The sequence below is a fragment of the Pygocentrus nattereri genome, chromosome 12 (assembly GCF_015220715.1).
Source record: "Pygocentrus nattereri isolate fPygNat1 chromosome 12, fPygNat1.pri, whole genome shotgun sequence".
NCBI lineage: Eukaryota > Metazoa > Chordata > Actinopteri > Characiformes > Serrasalmidae > Pygocentrus > Pygocentrus nattereri.
This window is the reverse complement of record NC_051222.1, coordinates 436,592-458,107: the sequence shown is the minus strand read 5'-3', so window position 1 is coordinate 458,107 and position 21,516 is coordinate 436,592. Positions and strand designations below refer to the sequence as shown.

At 47.6% G+C, this 21,516-nt stretch overlaps 1 protein-coding gene across 2 annotated transcripts in view; it reads right to left on the bottom strand.

Annotated features, from left to right (window-relative positions):
- Window positions 1–21,516, bottom strand: part of gpc6a (glypican 6a) — a 302,633-nt gene that overhangs the window by 166,164 nt on the left and 114,953 nt on the right. For both annotated transcript variants that reach the window (XM_017687095.2, XM_017687096.2), the window contains exon 3: window positions 3,451–3,842. In XM_017687095.2, coding sequence (XP_017542584.1) covers window positions 3,451–3,842 — 392 coding nt within the window. The remainder of the gene's footprint in view (window positions 1–3,450; window positions 3,843–21,516) is intronic.

Sequence of the window (21,516 nt, the reverse complement as noted above, 5' to 3'; positions counted from 1 at the left end):
CTGCGTCCAGCAGAGAAAATGACCACACTCAGCTCTGGAGAACCGGAGGAACGTCCTGGAGACCCAGTCAGGAGACCGGACATTCTGAAAAACACTTGACGGCACTCATAATTTAAGTTTACGGTGGAAAACGTTTATCAGAGATAAAGAAAGAGCTTAAAGATGAAGCAGAACCATGAAAGCATGAGAGTACCGACCAGGACATCGTGACGTTTACGGTATCCTGAGATGTAGATGCAGTGAGCAGCCTCAGCTGAGAGAGGGGCACTTACACAGGGCAGGGCAGGGCAGGGCAGGGCAGGGCGGGTCTGCTGGAGCTCCAACATTAAGACTTCATAAATAAGAGCTTGTGGTCAGTAAAGAGAACCACAACGATAAACAACAGACAATACTCATATAATGAATGTGGTTCGATGGTTTTCCTCACGTTGAGGAGCTTCCGTGAGCTCCACTGACGTTCCCAGGTGTTTATCGAGAACATTCTCAGACCGAGAGCTGGCTTAGACCAGTCTTCTCAGAAGAACGTCTGAAAGAACATCAGAACCGATTACTGCGCCGCTCTTTTCCACACAGTCGGCTGTGAAACCAGCGCGAGCCCGGCGCTCGGCGCTCCTCAAGGACACTTCTATTAGCACTAATTATCCCTGCCGGCTGGAGAAACGGATGAAAAACACCTGCTATTAGTTCGGCGGGGGCGTCGATTCCCACAATCAGCCCTGATTGACTTCACTGAGCTCATTCAGCGGCGGGTCACGCCGTCCGGAACTCTCGGAAAACTTTAAACCTGTTCATTTAGCCGCCGCACAAAAACAGGCCGGCGCCTGGACCCGTTCACGGCTGCTTTTGAGCCGCGTGCCGAGATTTCGGCCCCTTTTATAAACAACAGTCTGGGAAAACAGCAAAGTCGGGTCGGGAGCCACGAAGCTAACAAAGCTAGCAGGGTCACAGCTCCATCACTCCGCTAGCCACAGCGCAGGCAGCCTCGGCGTCCGCGCTGGGCCGGCACGGTAGACCGGCTTTATGGATGACAGGACATCGGAGTCGGAAAACCACATCATCAGGACTGTTGACCACATGACCACACCGACAGAGAGCTGACGGGGGGGTACCTTAGCATTAGCTTAGACTGAACGTTAGCTTAGCCTGAACGTTAGCTTAGCCTGAGCGTTAGCTTAGCCTGAACGTTAGCTTAGCCTGAGCGTTAGCTTAGCCTGAGCGTTAGTTTAGCTGAACATTAGCTTAGCTGAACGTTAGCTTAAAAACGGCAGCAGCTTTAAATTAGCTTAGCTGGTTTGTGAAAAACAAGCTTTTTTAAAAAGTTATAACAATTATTAAAAAATGAAAGTTTTAAATTTAACGCGAACAGTAAAAATGCTAGGATATGAGGAGGACTGTGGGAAATTAAGGCAGGCATTCTATTTACCCAGAAATCCTGTTTACCCAGAAATCCTGCGTATCCGCCGTTTAACCCCAATTTAGCATCGAAGCTGCTGGACGTCCTCACAGCTTCCCTTCACACCTCCAGCAGCGGCTAACGCTAACGGCAGACGACGCTAACGAGCCTGCTGTAGGTGTCGGGCCTCCGAACCGGAGGCCGTTGTTTTCTTTGATGGGATAATTTGGGTTCTCCTGCTCCGTCGGCCCTCGGCGCGTCTCCTCCTGAAGAAACACTGCAGCGCTCTGATCCATCACTGTCGAGCGGCTAGCGCTAATAAACAGCGCTAAAGGTCAGTCCTGTGGGCGCCGGCCTGATTAAAAGCCCCGCTGTCCGGCCACGGCCGCCCTTCATCTCCACGCGCCGGCTACAGCGAGCAGGAGAACCGTCGTCCATCACTCCTGCAGCGGTCAGCCGCGCTAATTCGGAACCTCGCTAATTCACACGGCCAACTGGAGCCACTCCGCCGAGAGATGGACCTCCAGGGAGAAGGTGGTGAAAGGAGGAGGAGCCCAGACACGACAGCGCGGAGGCCTGATCTGCACCTCCACACGGCTCCGTTCGTTTAATCTGCTTCAAGTGCCAAAACCAGTCGGAATCGAAGATCTACAGCGCGGTTTTCCAACCTGTTTATTACGGAAGCAGACGGAGGAGAAAGTAACAGAAGCTTCTTCTCCTTCTCCGTTTCCACCAGCAGCGCGTCAAAATTTAACAGTGTCTCAAAATAATTCCTGGGACTTTTAACTTGGCGCCGACTTCTTCTCCAGGAACTGTGATTTATTTTCCCAAAATTTTCACCTAAATTAATTCATGAAATGTCAAAACTCATTCGAGAATCTCGAACCTCATAACTCAAATTCTGGAGTTAATGAGTCAAAATTCTGAGTCATTAGTTCAACAAACTCAGTATTGAGAAAATATGTGATGATTCTGAGACACTAAACATATTTAAACATAAAACCTGCAAATTGAGCAATCAGTGATGTTTCCTCCTCTGCCTGGCGGAGCTGAAACACTCCTTAGAGCTTCAGCCCGAGCGGGTGGGCTCATGGTTGTGACATCACAGTATGTATGAACTACAGAGTGAACTTTTAAAAGTAAATTTTGAAACTTTCCCCCCAAATCTCTCCGTTTACCCCCGTTAGTCTCCTACAATCACACGATGCTACCAGCACTGAAGTCCAGACCTCCCACTTACGGATGGCTGTGGCATCACCGCGGGCCAGCACGTCTGGGTTGCTCTGCTCAGGAGCCACGTTCTGAAATTCCACAGCAGATCAAACTCTTTCATTTAAAGGAAGTGAGGGAAGCTCAGTTTTCCGGTATGGGAGCTCTTCAAAGCTGTGCTGTGCTGATGGAAAGGCTAATAAAGCTGGTCTGAAGAAACGGAGAAAAGCCTGATTTCCTCCTTCTTCACGACAGCGGAGGTGACAAAGCTCTCAAAGCTAATCTGCTCAAGCACGCGTAATTTCTATAAATGGGAACAGAATCGGGCTGCGTTGGAGAACCTGCGGAACGATCCGCGCTCAGGTGAGTCATTGACCCTCGGAGTCGCTTTACCGCGATTATTCCTGACTCGCAGCTCATTAAAGCCAGAGGACCCGAAACTTCCGCCTCGGAACAAACTAGTGGATTAACATCAACACAGAGAGAAGAGGAAAAAACTCAATGCTGTCTTTATAGAACTGTAATTACGCTTAAATACTACAGTAATTATCAGCAATTGCTTTTGGCCTATGAATGTATTATAGTCATGTTATAACATGATTCTCTACAATCCCCCGTTTACAGGAACGCGCTGTCAGTTCATTCAGGTCTAACTCTAGCAGGTGGTGCGTCCACACATGCATGCAGGTGAACTGTTAAAGGGCACAGCCAAGAACCAGTGCAGAACCTTCTCATGTCTCCTTCTGCGACCCACTGAACCCCTCTAAAGGTTCTCCTCTGTATCTGAGGAACCTCAGGTGGCCATAGACAGCAAAACAGTGAAACCCCGAGGAAAAGCGCTGCCTCACCTTCGCCACCCTGTTGGCCACCTCCCGTCCCACCATCAGGCCCTGGACGAAGGTCCTGGCGGCGATGAAGGCGCGGGTCACCTGAGCCTTCAGCTTTCGTGGGACATCTCCAAACGGCTTCAGCTGGTCCGTGTACTTGCTGATGCACTCCAGGTAGTCGTCAGTGAAGGTGTACTGCGAGTTCAGCAGCTGGAACATCCTCTCCAGCAGGCGGGACCAGAAATCGTTCAGCATCTCCTCCAAGTTAACATTCCCGCCCGTGTAGTAACGCTTCAGCTCCGAGAACAGGTCCTCGAAGATCTCAGAGTTGTGCGTGTACAGCTTCCCATAGGTCCGCACGAACATGTCATTCAGAGACTTCTCTGAGTTATCCAGCAGCTCCAGGAAGAACTCTGCAACGAGAGCGAGAGGAAACGAGATGAGGCAGATGATCATTTCTCACAGGAAGAACTATATGAACAGGAATATCTGAATAACCGGCTCTAAATGTAGGTATTGTGATATAAACCGAGTCCGTTCTACAGTTTCTCATTAGACTGAATGAATAACCGACTCTAAATGTAGGTATTGTGATATAAACCGAGTCCGTTCTACAGTTTCTCATTAGACTGAATGAATAACCGGCTCTAAATGTAGGTATTGTGATATAAACCGAGTCCGTTCTACAGTTTCTCATTAGACTGAATGAATAACCGGCTCTAAATGTAGGTATTGTGATATAAACCGAGTCCGTTCTACAGTTTCTCATTAGACTGAATGAATAACCGACTCTAAATGTAGGTATTGTGATATAAACCGAGTCCGTTCTACAGTTTCTCATTAGGCTGAATGAATAACCGGCTCTAAATGTAGGTATTGTGATATAAACCGAGTCCGTTCTACAGTTTCTCATTAGGCTGAATGAATAACCGGCTCTAAATGTAGGTATTGTGATATAAACCGAGTCCGTTCTACAGTTTCTCATTAGGCTGAATGAATAACCGGCTCTAAATGTAGATATTGTGATATAAACCGAGTCCGTTCTACAGTTTCTCATTAGGCTGAATGAATAACCGGCTCTAAATGTAGGTATTGTGATATAAACCGAGTCCGTTCTACAGTTTCTCATTAGACTGAATGAATAACCGACTCTAAATGTAGGTATTGTGATATAAACTGAGTCTGTTCTACAGTTTCTCGTTAGGCTGAATGAATAACCGGCTCTAAATGTAGGTATTGTGATATAAACCGAGTCCGTTCTACAGTTTCTCGTTAGGCTGAATGAATAACCGGCTCTAAATGTAGGTATTGTGATATAAACCGAGTCCGTTCTACAGTTTCTCATTAGGCTGAATGAATAACCGACTCTAAATGTAGGTATTGTGATATAAACCGAGTCTGTTCTACAGTTTCTCATTAGGCTGAATGAATAACCGACTCTAAATGTAGGTATTGTGATATAAACCGAGTCCGTTCTACAGTTTCTCGTTAGGCTGAATGAATAACCGGCTCTAAATGTAGGTATTGTGATATAAACCGAGTCCGTTCTACAGTTTCTCGTTAGGCTGAATGAGTAACCGACTCTAAATTTAGACACTGATACACAGACTGTATTCTTCCCTTAATTATAGTGTGAGGTAACAGAAGGTGCTGATTTGATGAGTGTGCCTGTCTCTGTGAGCGTCTATCTCTGCCTTGTTTACTCTCTTCTCGGTAATCAGACTCTGAGCTCATCAGGTTCTGCTCTGTTACTCTCGGATCCCCGGCGGGCCGACAAACACAAACAACTAAACAATCTAACACACACGGCGAGCGAGCAGCTTCCTCTGATGTGTTTACAGACAGCACGGCTGGTTTACTGAGCCCCCCACACTGAATTACAGCACTGCAGTGTCAACACTCAGGCTAAAGCCAGACCCACTGACGGGCAGCAGCTCGGTCATCTCTTCATGACCAAGACTTTCAGCAGTAAGACCAAGTTACTCAGCAGTAACCTGCAGAGGGAATTACATTCATTCCACAGTTATTCTACTCTTTTAGTTCGGACAGGTTTGATTCCGCACTTCTGACTGAAAAATGTGCCTGTGTAAACAAATAATTCATGAATAATTAATCAAGTTATTAATGAATTAGTTTGTAATTAGGGATGTGCTGGTGTGTGAATTCTGGGCTGATGTCATTCATTATCTGATATTTTAATATAATGTAAGGACAGGGACAGGACAGGGACAGGTACAGGACAGGGACAGGACAGGCACAGCACAGGTGTAGGACAGGCGCAGGACAGGCACAGCACAAGTGCAGGACAGGGAGAGGATAGGCGCAGCACAGGTGCAGTACAGGCGCAGGACAGGGACAGGACAGGCGCAGGACAGGGACAGGACAGGCGCAGGACAGGCGCAGGACAGGGACAGGACAGGGAAAGGACAGGCGCAGGACAGGCGCAGGACAGGCGCAGGACAGGACAGGCGCAGGACAGGTACAGGACAGAGACAGGACAGGCGCAGGACAGGTACAGGACAGGCGCAGGACAGGGACAGGACAGGGACAGGACAGGCGCAGGACAGGTACAGGACAGGCGCAGGACAGGTACAGGACAGAGACAGGACAGGCGCAGGACAGGTACAGGACAGGCGCAGGACAGGTAGGGGAACAGTTTGAGATACCAGTACAGAACAAGGGCAGTTACTGTACAAGTCCAGGAATGGGACAAGTAAAGTAACAACTACAGGTACAGGTCCATTATTGGAACAGGAACAGGACAGGTATAGATACAGGTATAAGAGAGAACCATAGCAACCACCCGGGACATGACATCAGCCACCCGGGACATGACATCAGCCACCTGGGATATGATAGTAACCACCTAGTAGTATCCTAGCAACCACCTGGAACACCATAAAAGCCAACTAGTAGTGCCCTAGCAATCACATCCAATACTGTTGCAACCACAAGAGATACGATTGCCACAGCAACAATGTAACAGTACCCTAGAAACCACCTGGAACACCATAGCAAATCCCTACAGCACCCACCAGAGACACTGTAGCAATCACCTAACAACCACCTCCAATACAACAGAAACCACATAGCAACATCTTAGCAACTACCTGAAATCACATATGCACGGCTTAGCAAGACCCACGCTACCACCTAAGATACCATAGTAACTGCTTAGCAATGCTTTAGCAACCACCTGGGACAACATAGCAACTGCCTAGCAACATCCTCACAAAATATCAATATATTCAAACCAATGTAAAAACCTAAAATACCATAGCAACCACCCTAAGGGCACCCTAGCAACAGTGAAGTTTTATTATTGTTATTATTATTATTATTATAGTATATAATAGTGTTGTTGTAGCAGACACCCTCCAATTTCTATCGCAGGTGTGAGAGAGAGTGTGTGTGGTCTCTCACAGCGTTTCCACGGCAGCAGCGTGACCCGTGATCACACCTCCATTTATTTAAGTAATAGCAGCCCCCCAGCGCTCTGTAACACACACCCTGTCAAGGACGCCGCTGCGCTGCCCCCAAATAACGGTGCTTAAATTATACATCATTTGCATAGAAATGATTAAAACATGAGTTCACGTTCTGGATCTGAGGAGATCCGGCATCAGCGCACTGTGGAGGAACAGCCACTCCGGAGAACAATCAGACTGGATCGGTCACGCAGGTCCGACACAAACTGGGACAAACTCACCTGCACAGGGACCACGGCACTACGCTACCCAGTATGCACTTCACCTGGAACCACAGAGACTCCCTGGATTTTATCTTCACTCTCCGAACACACTGGTTCACTCCTGCACATCAAACTACACTGCCCTTTACAATGTCATGGTTGTGATGTCACAAATTTAAAGACCCATTCAGCTACAGCAGTTTAGCTCCACCGTTCAGCTACAGCAGTTTAGCTCCACCCATTCAGCTACAGCGGTTTAGCTCCACCATTCAGCTACAGCGGTTTAGCTCCACTGTTCAGCTACAGCGGTTTAGCTCCACCGTTCAGCTGCAGCGGTTTAGCTCCACCGTTCAGCTACAGCGGTTTAGCTCCACCATTCAGCTACAGCGGTTTAGCTCCACCGTTCAGCTACAGTGGTTTAGCTCCACCCATTCAGCTACAGCGGTTTAACTCCACCCATTCAGCTACAGCAGTTTAGCTCCACCATTCAGCTACAGCGGTTTAGCTCCACCGTTCAGCTACAGTAGTTTAGCTCCACCCATTCAGCTACAGCGGTTTAGCCCCACCATTCAGCTACAGCAGTTTAGCTCCACCCATTTCCGTGTTTTAAGTAGTGGTTTTGCTCAGACTGGTTGTTAATTAAGGCACCGTTCAGGACTGCCTATCAGAACAGAGCTCATTTACATAATCCAGTCTTACAGCTGATGATGTAGAAATGACTGATGGATGTTTTTGGCTGTTTAAGCCACAGAAGCACTGAAGGTGGAGCTGAGAGGAACAGGCTAACTCAGAGGAGAATTGTGGGATATGGGCCCTTTAAAGCTCATAAGTGAGGGAGTTTACCCAGAGCTAACGTGCGGAGCCCCCCCAAGCCCCCCGAGCCCCCTGGTCCCTGTGGGTCACCACATTACGGGGAAGCCGCCGATCCGTAGCCGGAAGGCTAATGGTCCGTGTGGTAGGGAAGGGCCGGTGTTTGTGCAGGTCAGGGCCGAGCTGATGGCCTTAGAGGGGCTGGGTAATCAGGCCTGCGGGGGCTAATTGAGAACGGGGGAAATAATTTGAAAGGCCATTACCTTCATGTCACATCCAATCATATCACTTTCTCCTCCGAGCAGCGCACGGAAAATTAGAATCAGAGCTTCAGAGCAGCGGCCACGCCCACACGCCTCCAGCGCCACGCCCACACAAGCTCTCCGCAGCTTTAAAGAGCCCATACCCTGCATTTCACTCAGACTCACTAATGAGCCCAAACGCATGGCCCTGCATTTAACCGCTCTTCATGCAGTTAAACAGGTTGAGCTGAACTGCTGTGGGCTGCATGGGTGGGGCTACAGTGCTGGAGGTGGGACTAATCTACTGAAGAGGCGGAGCTAAATTCCAAAGTGCTGTTACTGGACTGTACAGAAACGTTTTCTACTCATATTAAATTCTACAGGACGGCGTCTTCTGTGCTATGGGCCCTTTAAAGGCTCTGTGTCTGTATGAGGGTCAGCGCTGCAGTCCTGATCCGACAGCGGCCAAAGGTTCAGCAGCTCCACCCAGGACAAAAATAACTGGTCAGTCGGTCGTCCGTCCACTTGGCCCAGACAAACGTCTGCAGTCCGGTGGGTTAAAGTTGGTCCAGATCCTCAGGCCAGTACAGCTCGTCCAGTGTAATGAATGCGGTGGGGACCCGCCCACCTGCTCAGGGGGACGCCTGACTGTCATGCCCATCCACCAATCACAGCCCGCTGCTTTGGCGCAGTGTGCAGGACACAGAGAGACACAGCCGGGTTAAAGTCGCTCAGGCCGGATTTGTCCTCCGCAGAACGTTAAGCTCAGTAAATCAACAGGAACTGTGTATTAAAACATGCAGAAGTCTCTGTAGAGTGCGTAAACTTATTCACACTCTGGGGCGCACAAACTTCTGCACATGAACTTCAGAATTTTATGATCATTCATTATTTTATTATCTGTGGAAGCGCGTTCTCTGCCGAGGGTGTTAACGTGCAGAATTCACCCCTTCACCCAGTTCTCCTTCATTTCTCCCTCAGCCTGCAGTTACCCACGTCCACCACAGGGGTCTCCAAATCCCCAAAACCTACACAGGGCAGCTTTAATGTGAGACAGCAGATGGACAGGAAGCTTTCAGTGATGTTATGAAATATTATTATCCTATTATGAACTTCAGAGACAATAAAAATGTGGGTTTAAACTCTAAATAACTGAGCTGCTGTGAAGGTTGGAGGTATTCCAGCTGCGTTTACACAACTCAAAGCCGTTAATATTCAAGGTTAACCTGAGGTTTAACGCCTGTGGGCCAAACGGAACGTCTGTCCTGAATGTGTGGGATATGGTAAAGCTGTTAAGGATATTCCGTGCTTCCGTGTTTTAGTGCTGTAGAGTTCGGCTCGACGATTCAGGGAAAACGCCTAGTTGTGATATTTGATCTAATTCGGGGCCTGAATTTTAAACAGCAATTATTTTCTATAAATTAAGCTTCAGGCCTGAGTTTTGTGTTTCTATTCTGGCTTGAGGCTCAAACCCTGAACGTAGCCTCTCCTCCAACTTTTAAAATCTGCTGTTTTTGCCACGTTTCCAATTTCTATTCTCCTTTGATTTGACTTGCCAGACTTGCCATGTGTAAATACAATCGTTCGGTTTGTTTATTTATCTTCCTGTTTTTGTTTATAGGCTGTGGCTTTAAATCATTACTGTGTGTTCACGGTCTTAAGAAATACATCACTGTATTTAATCGCACAGCTGATAAGCTCGAGATGAAACTCTCTACTGTCCCTCCAGCTGGACAGTAAACCGCCACCTCACTTGTCCAGTCCCGACGAGCCCAAAGAGCAATAAAGCTCCCTCCAGAACCTTGACCAAACCCTGACCGCCAAGTCCACTCCAGAGAGGCTGTAAAAGAGGACTGAGGTGCTGCAGTGGACACAGTCTCCTCTCTCTGAAGGCCACCCCTCCACTCTCAGCATTGTGGGTATTGATCTGAGGCTGGAGTGGACCCTATTAGAGTGATTGATAACAGGGGGGGGTTAATATAATATTAATAATGGAGGAAGAGAGTGGACTCTGACCAAACAGCTGGCACCGTCCATCAGACATCACGCTCTGGTCCGAGACGGCTGCTCAGTCTGCGCATCGTCTGCGTAAACTAATGATGCCCTAGCACAAAGCTGGACAGGAAACATGACCACACAGCTGACCAGTTACTTACGCTCTTATTAACATGAAAGATACAAATTCCTCAAATCTGATCGTTCTTACTAACATTAGTAGTAGCACGTAACAACAGACTGTACGAAAATGTTTATATTCCATTCGTAAACCCCTTATGAGGCTAGTCTTGGTCTAAAGTGGAACCAATGTTTAAATACTGGATGTTTTTAAATCCTGAGAGAAGCTGAATTCTCTGCAGTGGTGTGCCTCAGGGCTAAATACGACGGCCAGTCAAAGATCGTCTTGTAGCTGCATTTTAACCTCATTTACTGGTTTAGTTCTAATCCAATCAATCAGTGGATTAGACTCTGATACAGTAAAAAATAAAATGAACTATCACAATTAAATCACAAACATTTACAACACCAAGACAGGATTACAATTGTTAAGGATATCGTAAATGTAAGGATATCGTAACTGTATTACGATGGCGATGAAAGCGCAGTCGGATCTTGATTGTTCGGGATATCGTAACTGTATTACGACGGCGATGAAAGCGCAGTCGGATCTTGATGGTTCGGGATATCGTAACTGTATTACGACGGCGATGAAAGCGCAGTCGGATCTTGATGGTTCGGGATATCGTAACTGTATTACGACGGCGATGAAAGCGCAGTCGGATCTTGATGGTTCGGGATATCGTAACTGTATTACGACGGCGATGAACGCGCAGTCGGATCTTGATTGTTCGGGATATCGTAACTGTATTACGACGGCGATGAACGCGCAGTCGGATCTTGATTGTTCGGGATATCGTAACTGTATTACGACGGTGATGAAAGCGCAGTCGGATCTTGATTGTTCGGGATATCGTAACTGTATTACGGCGGCGATGAACGCGCTGTCGGATCTTGATTGTTCGGGATATCGTAACTGTATTACGACGGCGATGAAAGCGCAGTCGGATCTTGATTGTTCGGGATATCGTAACTGTATTACGACGGCGATGAACGCGCAGTCGGATCTTGATTGTTCGGGATATCGTAACTGTATTACGACGGCGATGAAAGCGCAGTCGGATCTTGATTGTTCGGGATATCGTAACTGTATTACGACGGTGATGAAAGCGCAGTCGGATCTTGATTGTTCGGGATATCGTAACTGGATCACAGGGTAACTATATTGCAGTTGCATTACGATGGCTAATGCCGCTTTAGTTGGAATAGTCAGATTCTCCTTCATCAGCACTTTCGCCTCATATTCAGTGTTTTAGTTCTACTCCATTCGGCAAACAAACAGAAAAATGACAATGATAGCAGAGTCAAATACTCACTAACACCCCTGTACTCAGATGGATGAGACTCTTCAGCAGTAATGCTTGGAAATGACCGTATCAGGAAACACAAAGCAGGAATGTCCTCAAATGATTTATTCTGTAATAAGCAGGTCTGAGTTCTATGTGACTCATCTCGCTCTCTGCGTTCGGTTCCTCTGAGCTGGTTCACGGTGTTTACAGCGTTCAAAATCAATTCTACACCAGCTGTGGTTACGTTAGCCTGCAGCTCGTCTTCATCAGGAGAAGTCATTAACGTGCAGGTTACAGTGAGGGTGACCTTTAATCACCATCTAACCAATACACAGCCTGCAATACGCATTACACAGAATGAAATACGTCTTATTATGAGGTGTGTGTGATGAATATTGCATAATAAAGTGTGTGGTAATGCATAGTGAAGCAGAGTAAGCAGTATGCTTTCTGATATACTTAGTAAACAGTATGCAACAGGTATTATGAAGCATATAGATGGGTAATATGGATTATAAACTACAAGTTTTAAATTATGATGCAATATGTATTACACACCACTCAGTATACAATACGCAGTCTTATAAGGTATATAGGGTACATGATCTGCATTGCACAGTGTATAGTTTGCAATATACATTTTGAAGTATAGTATGCAAAGTGCAGTATGACGTATATAATATGCAGTGTGCACAGCTCATTAAGGTGTATGAAGTACACAATATGCATTATGTGGCATAGTATCTGACAAACACAGTCAGGTTAGACATGTTTAATGTGCAATAGGCATTACATGGTATATAGGATGCAACTTGCACTATGTTATATATAGGATGGGACACGAATTCTGAGGTATGCATTATGTGTTATGAAATATACAGTATGCGATACGCCTTGTGGAGAATACAGTATGTGATATGCACTGTGGTGTATACAGTGTGATATGCACTGTGGTGTATACAGTATGCTATATGCGTTGTGGTGTATACAGTATGTGATATGCACTGCGGTGTATACAGTGTGATATGCGATGTGGTGTATACAGTATGTGATATGCACTGCGGTGTATACAGTGTGATATGCACTGTGGTGTATACAGTATGTGATATGCACTGCGGTGTATACAGTGGGATATGCGATGTGGTATATACTGTATGTGATATGCACTGTGGTGTATACAGTGTGATATGCACTGCGGCGTATACAGTATGTGATATGCACTGTGGTGTATACAGTGTGATATGCACTGCGGCGTATACAGTATGTGATATGCACTGCGGTGTATACAGTATGTGATATGCACTGCGGTGTATACAGTGTGATATGCGATGTGGTATATACTGTATGTGATATGCACTGTGGTGTATACAGTGTGATATGCACTGCGGCGTATACAGTATGTGATATGCACTGCGGTGTATACAGTATGTGATTATGCACTGCGGTGTATACAGTATGTGATTATGCACTGCGGTGTATACAGTATGTGATATGCACTGCGGTGTATACAGTATGTGATATGCACTGCGGCGTATACAGTATGTGATATGCACTGCGGTGTATACAGTGTGATATGCACTGTGGCGTATACAGTATGTGATATGCACTGCGGCGTATACAGTATGTGATATGCACTGCGGTGTATACAGTGTGATATGCACTGCGGTGTATACAGTGTGATATGCACTGTGGTGTATACAGTATGTGATATGCACTGCGGTGTATACAGTGTGATATGCACTGCGGTGTATACAGTATGTGATATGCACTGCGGTGTATACAGTGTGATATGCACTGCGGTGTATACAGTATGTGATATGCACTGCGGTGTATACAGTATGTGATATGCACTGCTGTGTATACAGTGTGATATGCACTGCGGTGTATACAGTATGTGATATGCACTGCGGTGTATACAGTATGTGATATGCACTGTGGTGTATACAGTATGTGATATGCACTGCGGTGTATACAGGATGTGATATGCACTGTGGTGTATACAGTATGTGATATGCACTGCGGTGTATACAGTATGTGATATGCACTGTGGTGTATACAGTATGTGATATGCGATGTGGTGTATACAGTGTGATATGCACTGTGGTGTATACAGTGTGATATGCGATGTGGTGTAGATAGTGTGATATGCGATGTGGTGTATACTGTATGTGATATGCAATGTGGTGTATACAGTATGTGATTATGCACTGTGGTGTATACAGTGTGATATGCACTGTGGTGTATACAGTATGTGATATGCACTGCGGTTGTCTACAGTGTGATATGCGATGTGGTATATACTGTATGTGATATGCACTGTGGTGTATACAGTGTGATATGCACTGCGGTGTATACAGTGTGATATGCACTGTGGTGTATACAGTATGTGATATGCACTGTGGTGTATACAGTATGTGATATGCACTGTGGTGTATACAGTGTGATATGCACTGCGGTGTATACAGTGTGATATGCACTGCGGTGTATACAGTGTGATATGCACTGCGGTGTATACAGTATGTGATATGCACTGTGGTGTATACAGTATGTGATTATGCACTGTGGTGTATACAGTATGTGATATGCACTGTGGTGTATACAGTGTGATATGCACTGCGGTGTATACAGTATGTGATATGCACTGCGGTGTATACAGTATGTGATATGCACTGCTGTGTATACAGTGTGATATGCACTGTGGTGTATACAGTATGTGATATGCACTGCGGTGTATACAGTGTGATATGCACTGTGGTGTATACAGTATGTGATATGCACTGTGGTGTATACAGTATGTGATTATGCACTGTGGTGTATACAATATGTGATATGCACTGTGGTGTATACAGTATGTGATATGCACTGTGGTGTATACAGTATGTGATTATGCACTGTGGTGTATACAGTGTGATATGCACTGTGGTGTATACAGTATGTGATATGCACTGTGGTGTATACAGTATGTGATATGCGATGTGGTGTATACAGTGTGATATGCACTGTGGTGTATACAGTGTGATATGCGATGTGGTGTAGATAGTGTGATATGCGATGTGGTGTATACTGTATGTGATATGCGATGTGGTGTATACAGTATGTGATTATGCACTGTGGTGTATACAGTGTGATATGCACTGTGGTGTATACAGTATGTGATATGCACTGCGGTGTATACAGTGTGATATGCGATGTGGTATATACTGTATGTGATATGCACTGTGGTGTATACAGTGTGATATGCACTGCAGTGTATACAGTGTGATATGCACTGTGGTGTATACAGTATGTGATATGCACTGTGGTGTATACAGTGTGATATGCACTGTGATGTATACAGTGTGATATGCACTGTGGTGTATACAGTATGAAACATGCATTTTGAGGTACAGATGACGCATTTAATACAATGTAGTATATAGTACGTAACATATAATTCATATTAAGTATGCAATATTCAATGTGCCTCATCCATTATATAATAGATATACAGTATACAGTGCGGTGTAAAGAACAACATACAGTGTAAAGTGGGCAGTGTAAAGTGTACAGTGGGCAGTATAAATTGTACAGTGTAAAGTGGGCAGTATAAAGTGTACAGTGGGCAGTGTAAAGTGTACAGTGGGCAGTGTAAAAACACAGTATGCAGTTCTGGCCTGACCACTCTGACCACTCCTCATACTGGAGATAGTAAAAATCTTGCGAAGCATCTGTCACTCGGAGACACTCTTTCTTAATTGCTCGTTTTGCAAGAGATGAGTCGAAAGTAGTTCATTATGACGGAGGGATGATAAAGGGCACGGTGGAGTCGGCCTGGTCGCCTATTTGGACGCGTTCCTGCACCGTTTAAGCATATTTGGATGGCCGCGCTGCAGCTACACAGACGGCGGATCTGCCAGGGCTCTGAGAGTCGCTATCAGCTCCGTTTATTAGCACACTTAATGGAGCACCGCAGGAGGAGCAGCAGGAGGATGAGGAGGATCACACAGTGCAGACAAAGCAGAGAGAGAAACTGTCAGTATGCTTCATATTCAAACCCCAGCTGTGCAATGTGCTGCTGCGGCTGAGGGTTTTGATAACATTACAGTCTAACGTTAATTTCAGCAGGCAAAACCTGAAACAAGCCATTAGCACATGATGCTAAAGCACACAGCGCTACACCTGCTAATCCACGCTACACCACACCAACCTGAGCTCGGAGACCCGCTACACCTGCTAATCCACGCTACACCATGCCAACCTGAGCTCAGAGACCCGCTACACCTGCTAATCCAAGCTACACCATGCCACCCTGAGCTCAGAGACCCGCTACACCTGCTAATCCACGCTACACCACGCCAACCTGAGCTCGGAGACCCGCTACGCCTGCTAATCCACGCTACACCACGCCAACCTGAGCTCGGAGACCCGCTACACCTGCTAATCCACGCTACACCACACCAACCTGAGCTCGGAGACCCGCTACACCTGCTAATCCACGCTACACCACGCCAAGATGAGCTCGGAGACCCGCTACATCTGCTAATCCACGCTACACCACGCCAAGCTGAGCTCGGAGACCCGCTACACCTGCTAATCCACGCTATACCACGCCAAGATGAGCTCAGAGACCCGCTACACCTGCTAATCCACGCTATACCACGCCAAGATGAGCTCAGAGACCCGCTACACCTGCTAATCCACGCTATACCACGCCAAGATGAGCTCAGAGACCCGCTACACCTGCTAATCCACGCTACACCACGCCAAGATGAGCTCGGAGACCCGCTACACCTGCTAATCCACGCTACACCACGCCAACCTGAGCTCGGAGACCCGCTACACCTGCTAATACATGCTACACCACACCAACCTGAGCTCGGAGACCCGCTACACCTGCTAATCCAAGCTACACCACGCCAAGCTAAGCTCGGAGACCCGCTACACCTGCTAATCCACGCTACACCACGCCAACCTGAGCTCGGAGACGCCCTACACCTGCTAATCCATGCTACACCACACCAAGCTCATCTCGGAGACCTGCTACACCTGCTAATCCACGCTACACCACGCCAACCTGAGCTCGGAGACCCGTTACACCTGCTAATCCACGCTACACCACGCCAAGCTGAGCTCGGAGACCCGCTACACCTGCTAATACACGCTACACCACGCCAACCTGAGCTCAGAGACCCGCTACACCTGCTAATACATGCTACACCACACCAACCTGAGCTCGGAGACCTGCTACACCTGCTAATCCACGCTACGCCACGCCAACCTGAGCTCAGAGACCCGCTACACCTGCTAATCCACGCTACACCATGCCAACCTGAGCTCAGAGACCCGCTACACCTGCTAATCCACGCTACACCACACCAACCTGAGCTCAGAGACCCGCTACACCTGCTAATCCACGCTACACCACACCAACCTGAGCTCAGAGACCTGCTACACCTGCTAATCCACGCTACACCACGCCAAACTGAGCTCAGAGACCTGCTACACCTGCTAATCCACGCTACACCACGCCAAACTGAGCTCAGAGACCCGCTACACCTGCTAATCCACGCTACACCACACCAACCTGAGCTCAGAGACCCGCTACACCTGCTAATCCACGCTACACCACACCAACCTGAGCTCAGAGACCTGCTACACCTGCTAATCCACGCTATACCACGCCAAGATGAGCTCAGAGACCCGCTACACCTGCTAATCCACGCTATACCACGCCAAGATGAGCTCAGAGACCCGCTACACCTGCTAATCCACGCTACACCACGCCAAGATGAGCTCGGAGACCCGCTACACCTGCTAATCCACGCTACACCACGCCAACCTGAGCTCGGAGACCCGCTACACCTGCTAATACATGCTACACCACACCAACCTGAGCTCGGAGACCCGCTACACCTGCTAATCCAAGCTACACCACGCCAAGCTAAGCTCGGAGACCCGCTACACCTGCTAATCCACGCTACACCACGCCAACCTGAGCTCGGAGACGCCCTACACCTGCTAATCCATGCTACACCACACCAAGCTCATCTCGGAGACCTGCTACACCTGCTAATCCACGCTACACCACGCCAACCTGAGCTCGGAGACCCGTTACACCTGCTAATCCACGCTACACCACGCCAAGCTGAGCTCGGAGACCCGCTACACCTGCTAATACACGCTACACCACGCCAACCTGAGCTCAGAGACCCGCTACACCTGCTAATACATGCTACACCACACCAACCTGAGCTCGGAGACCTGCTACACCTGCTAATCCACGCTACGCCACGCCAACCTGAGCTCAGAGACCCGCTACACCTGCTAATCCACGCTACACCATGCCAACCTGAGCTCAGAGACCCGCTACACCTGCTAATCCACGCTACACCACACCAACCTGAGCTCAGAGACCCGCTACACCTGCTAATCCACGCTACACCACACCAACCTGAGCTCAGAGACCTGCTACACCTGCTAATCCACGCTACACCACGCCAAACTGAGCTCAGAGACCTGCTACACCTGCTAATCCACGCTACACCACGCCAAACTGAGCTCAGAGACCTGCTACACCTGCTAATCCACGCTACACCACGCCAACCTGAGCTCGGAGACCCGCTACACCTGCTAATACATGCTACACCACACCAACCTGAGCTCGGAGACCCGCTACACCTGCTAATCCAAGCTACACCACGCCAAGCTAAGCTCGGAGACCCGCTACACCTGCTAATCCACGCTACACCACGCCAACCTGAGCTCGGAGACGCCCTACACCTGCTAATCCATGCTACACCACACCAAGCTCATCTCGGAGACCTGCTACACCTGCTAATCCACGCTACACCACGCCAACCTGAGCTCGGAGACCCGTTACACCTGCTAATCCACGCTACACCACGCCAAGCTGAGCTCGGAGACCCGCTACACCTGCTAATACACGCTACACCACGCCAACCTGAGCTCAGAGACCCGCTACACCTGCTAATACATGCTACACCACACCAACCTGAGCTCGGAGACCTGCTACACCTGCTAATCCACGCTACGCCACGCCAACCTGAGCTCAGAGACCCGCTACACCTGCTAATCCACGCTACACCATGCCAACCTGAGCTCAGAGACCCGCTACACCTGCTAATCCACGCTACACCACACCAACCTGAGCTCAGAGACCTGCTACACCTGCTAATCCACGCTACACCACACCAACCTGAGCTCAGAGACCTGCTACACCTGCTAATCCACGCTACACCACGCCAAACTGAGCTCAGAGACCTGCTACACCTGCTAATCCACGCTACACCACGCCAACCTGAGCTCGGAGACCCGCTACACCTGCTAATCCACGCTACACCACGCCAAACTGAGCTCAGAGACCTGCTACACCTGCTAATCCACGCTACGCCACACCAACCTGAGCTCAGAGACCCGCTACACCTGCTAATACACGCTACACCATGCCAACCTGAGCTCAGAGACCCGCTACACCTGCTAATCCACGCTACACCACACCAACCTGAGCTCAAAGACCTGCTACACCTGCTAATCCACGCTACGCCATACTAACTTGAACAAGCATGACGTGCTGTGCTGAACCACACCCACCTGAAGGTGGCGCTCTGAGCAAAACTCCACCAGTCCGTGTTCTGACCGAGGCCGCCCAAGCGGCGATACGCTCAGATTCAGATTAATGACCAATCAGAGGCGCCGTCAGATCTCACTGATCCACGGCTAATGTGGAAGCTCTACAGCTACAGCGCTAATCAAAGCTAAGTTCCACCGCTAATCAGCAGCGTGTCCCCAGGCTTTGGTGCCTCATTACCTCAAACAGGAATCTCAGCGCTAACGGTCCGTCTTCACAGAGGAGCACAGCGTGGCCTCAGGTGTGCAGGGAGGCTTCAGCGCATGACCTCTATTCATCCTAGCTGAGCCTCTGAGCCTCGTTCAGGATGGGTTCCCTCACCGAAGAGGTTCTGCTGTCCTGGTTTCCAAACAAAATGTCCCCAAAACGTGTTTCCTGACCTTTACACACACACAAACACACTCAGCTGCCAACTCACCTCCACACAGTGCTCATTACAACAAATCTCACCATTCATGATCCATAACGATCTTCAAATGATACCATAATAGCTCATGAACACAACTGAGCAGCGAGGATTAGAGAAGGGTTGTGATGTCATATTTAGTGAACAGGGCGAACAGTAATGAACAGTGTTAATAGTGTGAATAGTGTGAACAGTAATGAGCAGTGGGAATAGTGAGAACAGTGTGAATAGTGTGAACAGTAGTGAATAGTGTGAACAGTAGTGAATAGTGTGAAGTGTGAACAGTGTGAATAGTGTGAACAGTAGTGAATAGTGTGAATAGTGTGAAGTGTGAACAGTGTGAATAGTGTGAAAAGTAGTGAGCAGTGGGAATAGTGTGAATAGTGTGAACAGTGTGAACAGTAGTGAATAGTGTGAAGTGTGAACAGTGTGAATAGTGTGAACAGTAGTGAATAGTGTGAATAGTGTGAAGTGTGAACAGTGTGAATAGTGTGAAAAGTAGTGAGCAGTGGGAATAGTGTGAATAGTGTGAACAGTGTGAATAGTGTGAATAGTGTGAAGTGTGAATAGTGTGAACAGTAGTGAACTGTGTGAACAGTGTGAACAGTAATGAACAGTGTGAATAGTGTGAACAGTAGTGAACAGTAATGAATAGTAGGTAACAGTGTGAACAGTAGTAAACAGTGTGAAGTGTGAACAGTAATGAACAGTGTGAATAGTGTGAACAGTAGTGAGCAGTGGGAATAGTGAGAATAGTGTGAATAGTGTGAACAGTAGTGAGCAGTGGGAATAGTGAGAATAGTGGGAATAGTGTGAACAGTAGTGAATAGTGTGTTGTGTGAACAGTGTGAATTTTGTGAACAGTAGTGAATTGTGTGAATAGTGTGAAGTGTGAAAAGTGTGAATAGTGTGAACAGTAGTGAACTGTGTCAACAGTAATGAACAGTAGGTAACAGTGTGAACAGTAGTAAACAGGGTGAACAGTGTGAACAGTAATGAACAGTGTGAATAGTGTGAACAGTAGTGAACAGTGTGAACAGTAGGTAACAGTGTGAACAGTAGTAAACAGTGTGAACAGTAGTGAACAGTGTGAATAGTGTGAACAGTGTGAACAGTGTGAACAGTAATGAACAGTAGGTAACAGTGTGAACAGTAGTAAGCAGGGTGAACATTAGTGAACAGTAGTGAACCCAGTGTTTGTTATTGTCACTCCAACAATCAACTGATCTGTATTACGAGTAACGCTGAGTGAATATTTGCTGTTCCTTCTACTACCGTCTGCCACCTGTAGGCATTATGGAGGAACTACATTCACATGTATTTGGAAGCGTCTTCAGGAAAACCATTCTACAAACTTATTTACATTATATTTACATCCCCACTGCCCTTTCAGTAGAAACGAACTGGTTGGCCAACAGAACAGAGCAAAATCACATGGCTAAAGAAATGATCCTGGAGTCAGGAACGTTTCTCTGTTCCAGAGATTTCCGTTTTTCTTACAACCACTTGATTACACAGCGCTGTAAAGACGGACACACAGATAAATAAACAAACGAAGGTCATCAGCCGGATTCAGAGACTAACTGCCAAAGTTCCTCCCTTTATCTCCGTCTCTCAGAGCGTCTGCCGTCACGTCGTCGCCGAGAGACGCTTCTGGACGCGGCGCTAAACTTTTCTTTGCGCTCCGTTTTGCTAATTGCGAGCGTTCGCTCAGACTCATTAGGAGCTACAGGCCCGGAGCGGGGGGCTGCCGGAGCTCTGCGCCTGTGGCTCCTGTTGTTGTTTGTATGTAGCCAGTGATTCATTACCTGAGGAAGAAATGACAAGCGTGTGCAGCCAGCGTTTGCCAATTATGCAGATTTTGTTTTTCTCGTTACAGACGCCGGACAGGCGGCCTTCTGAGAGCG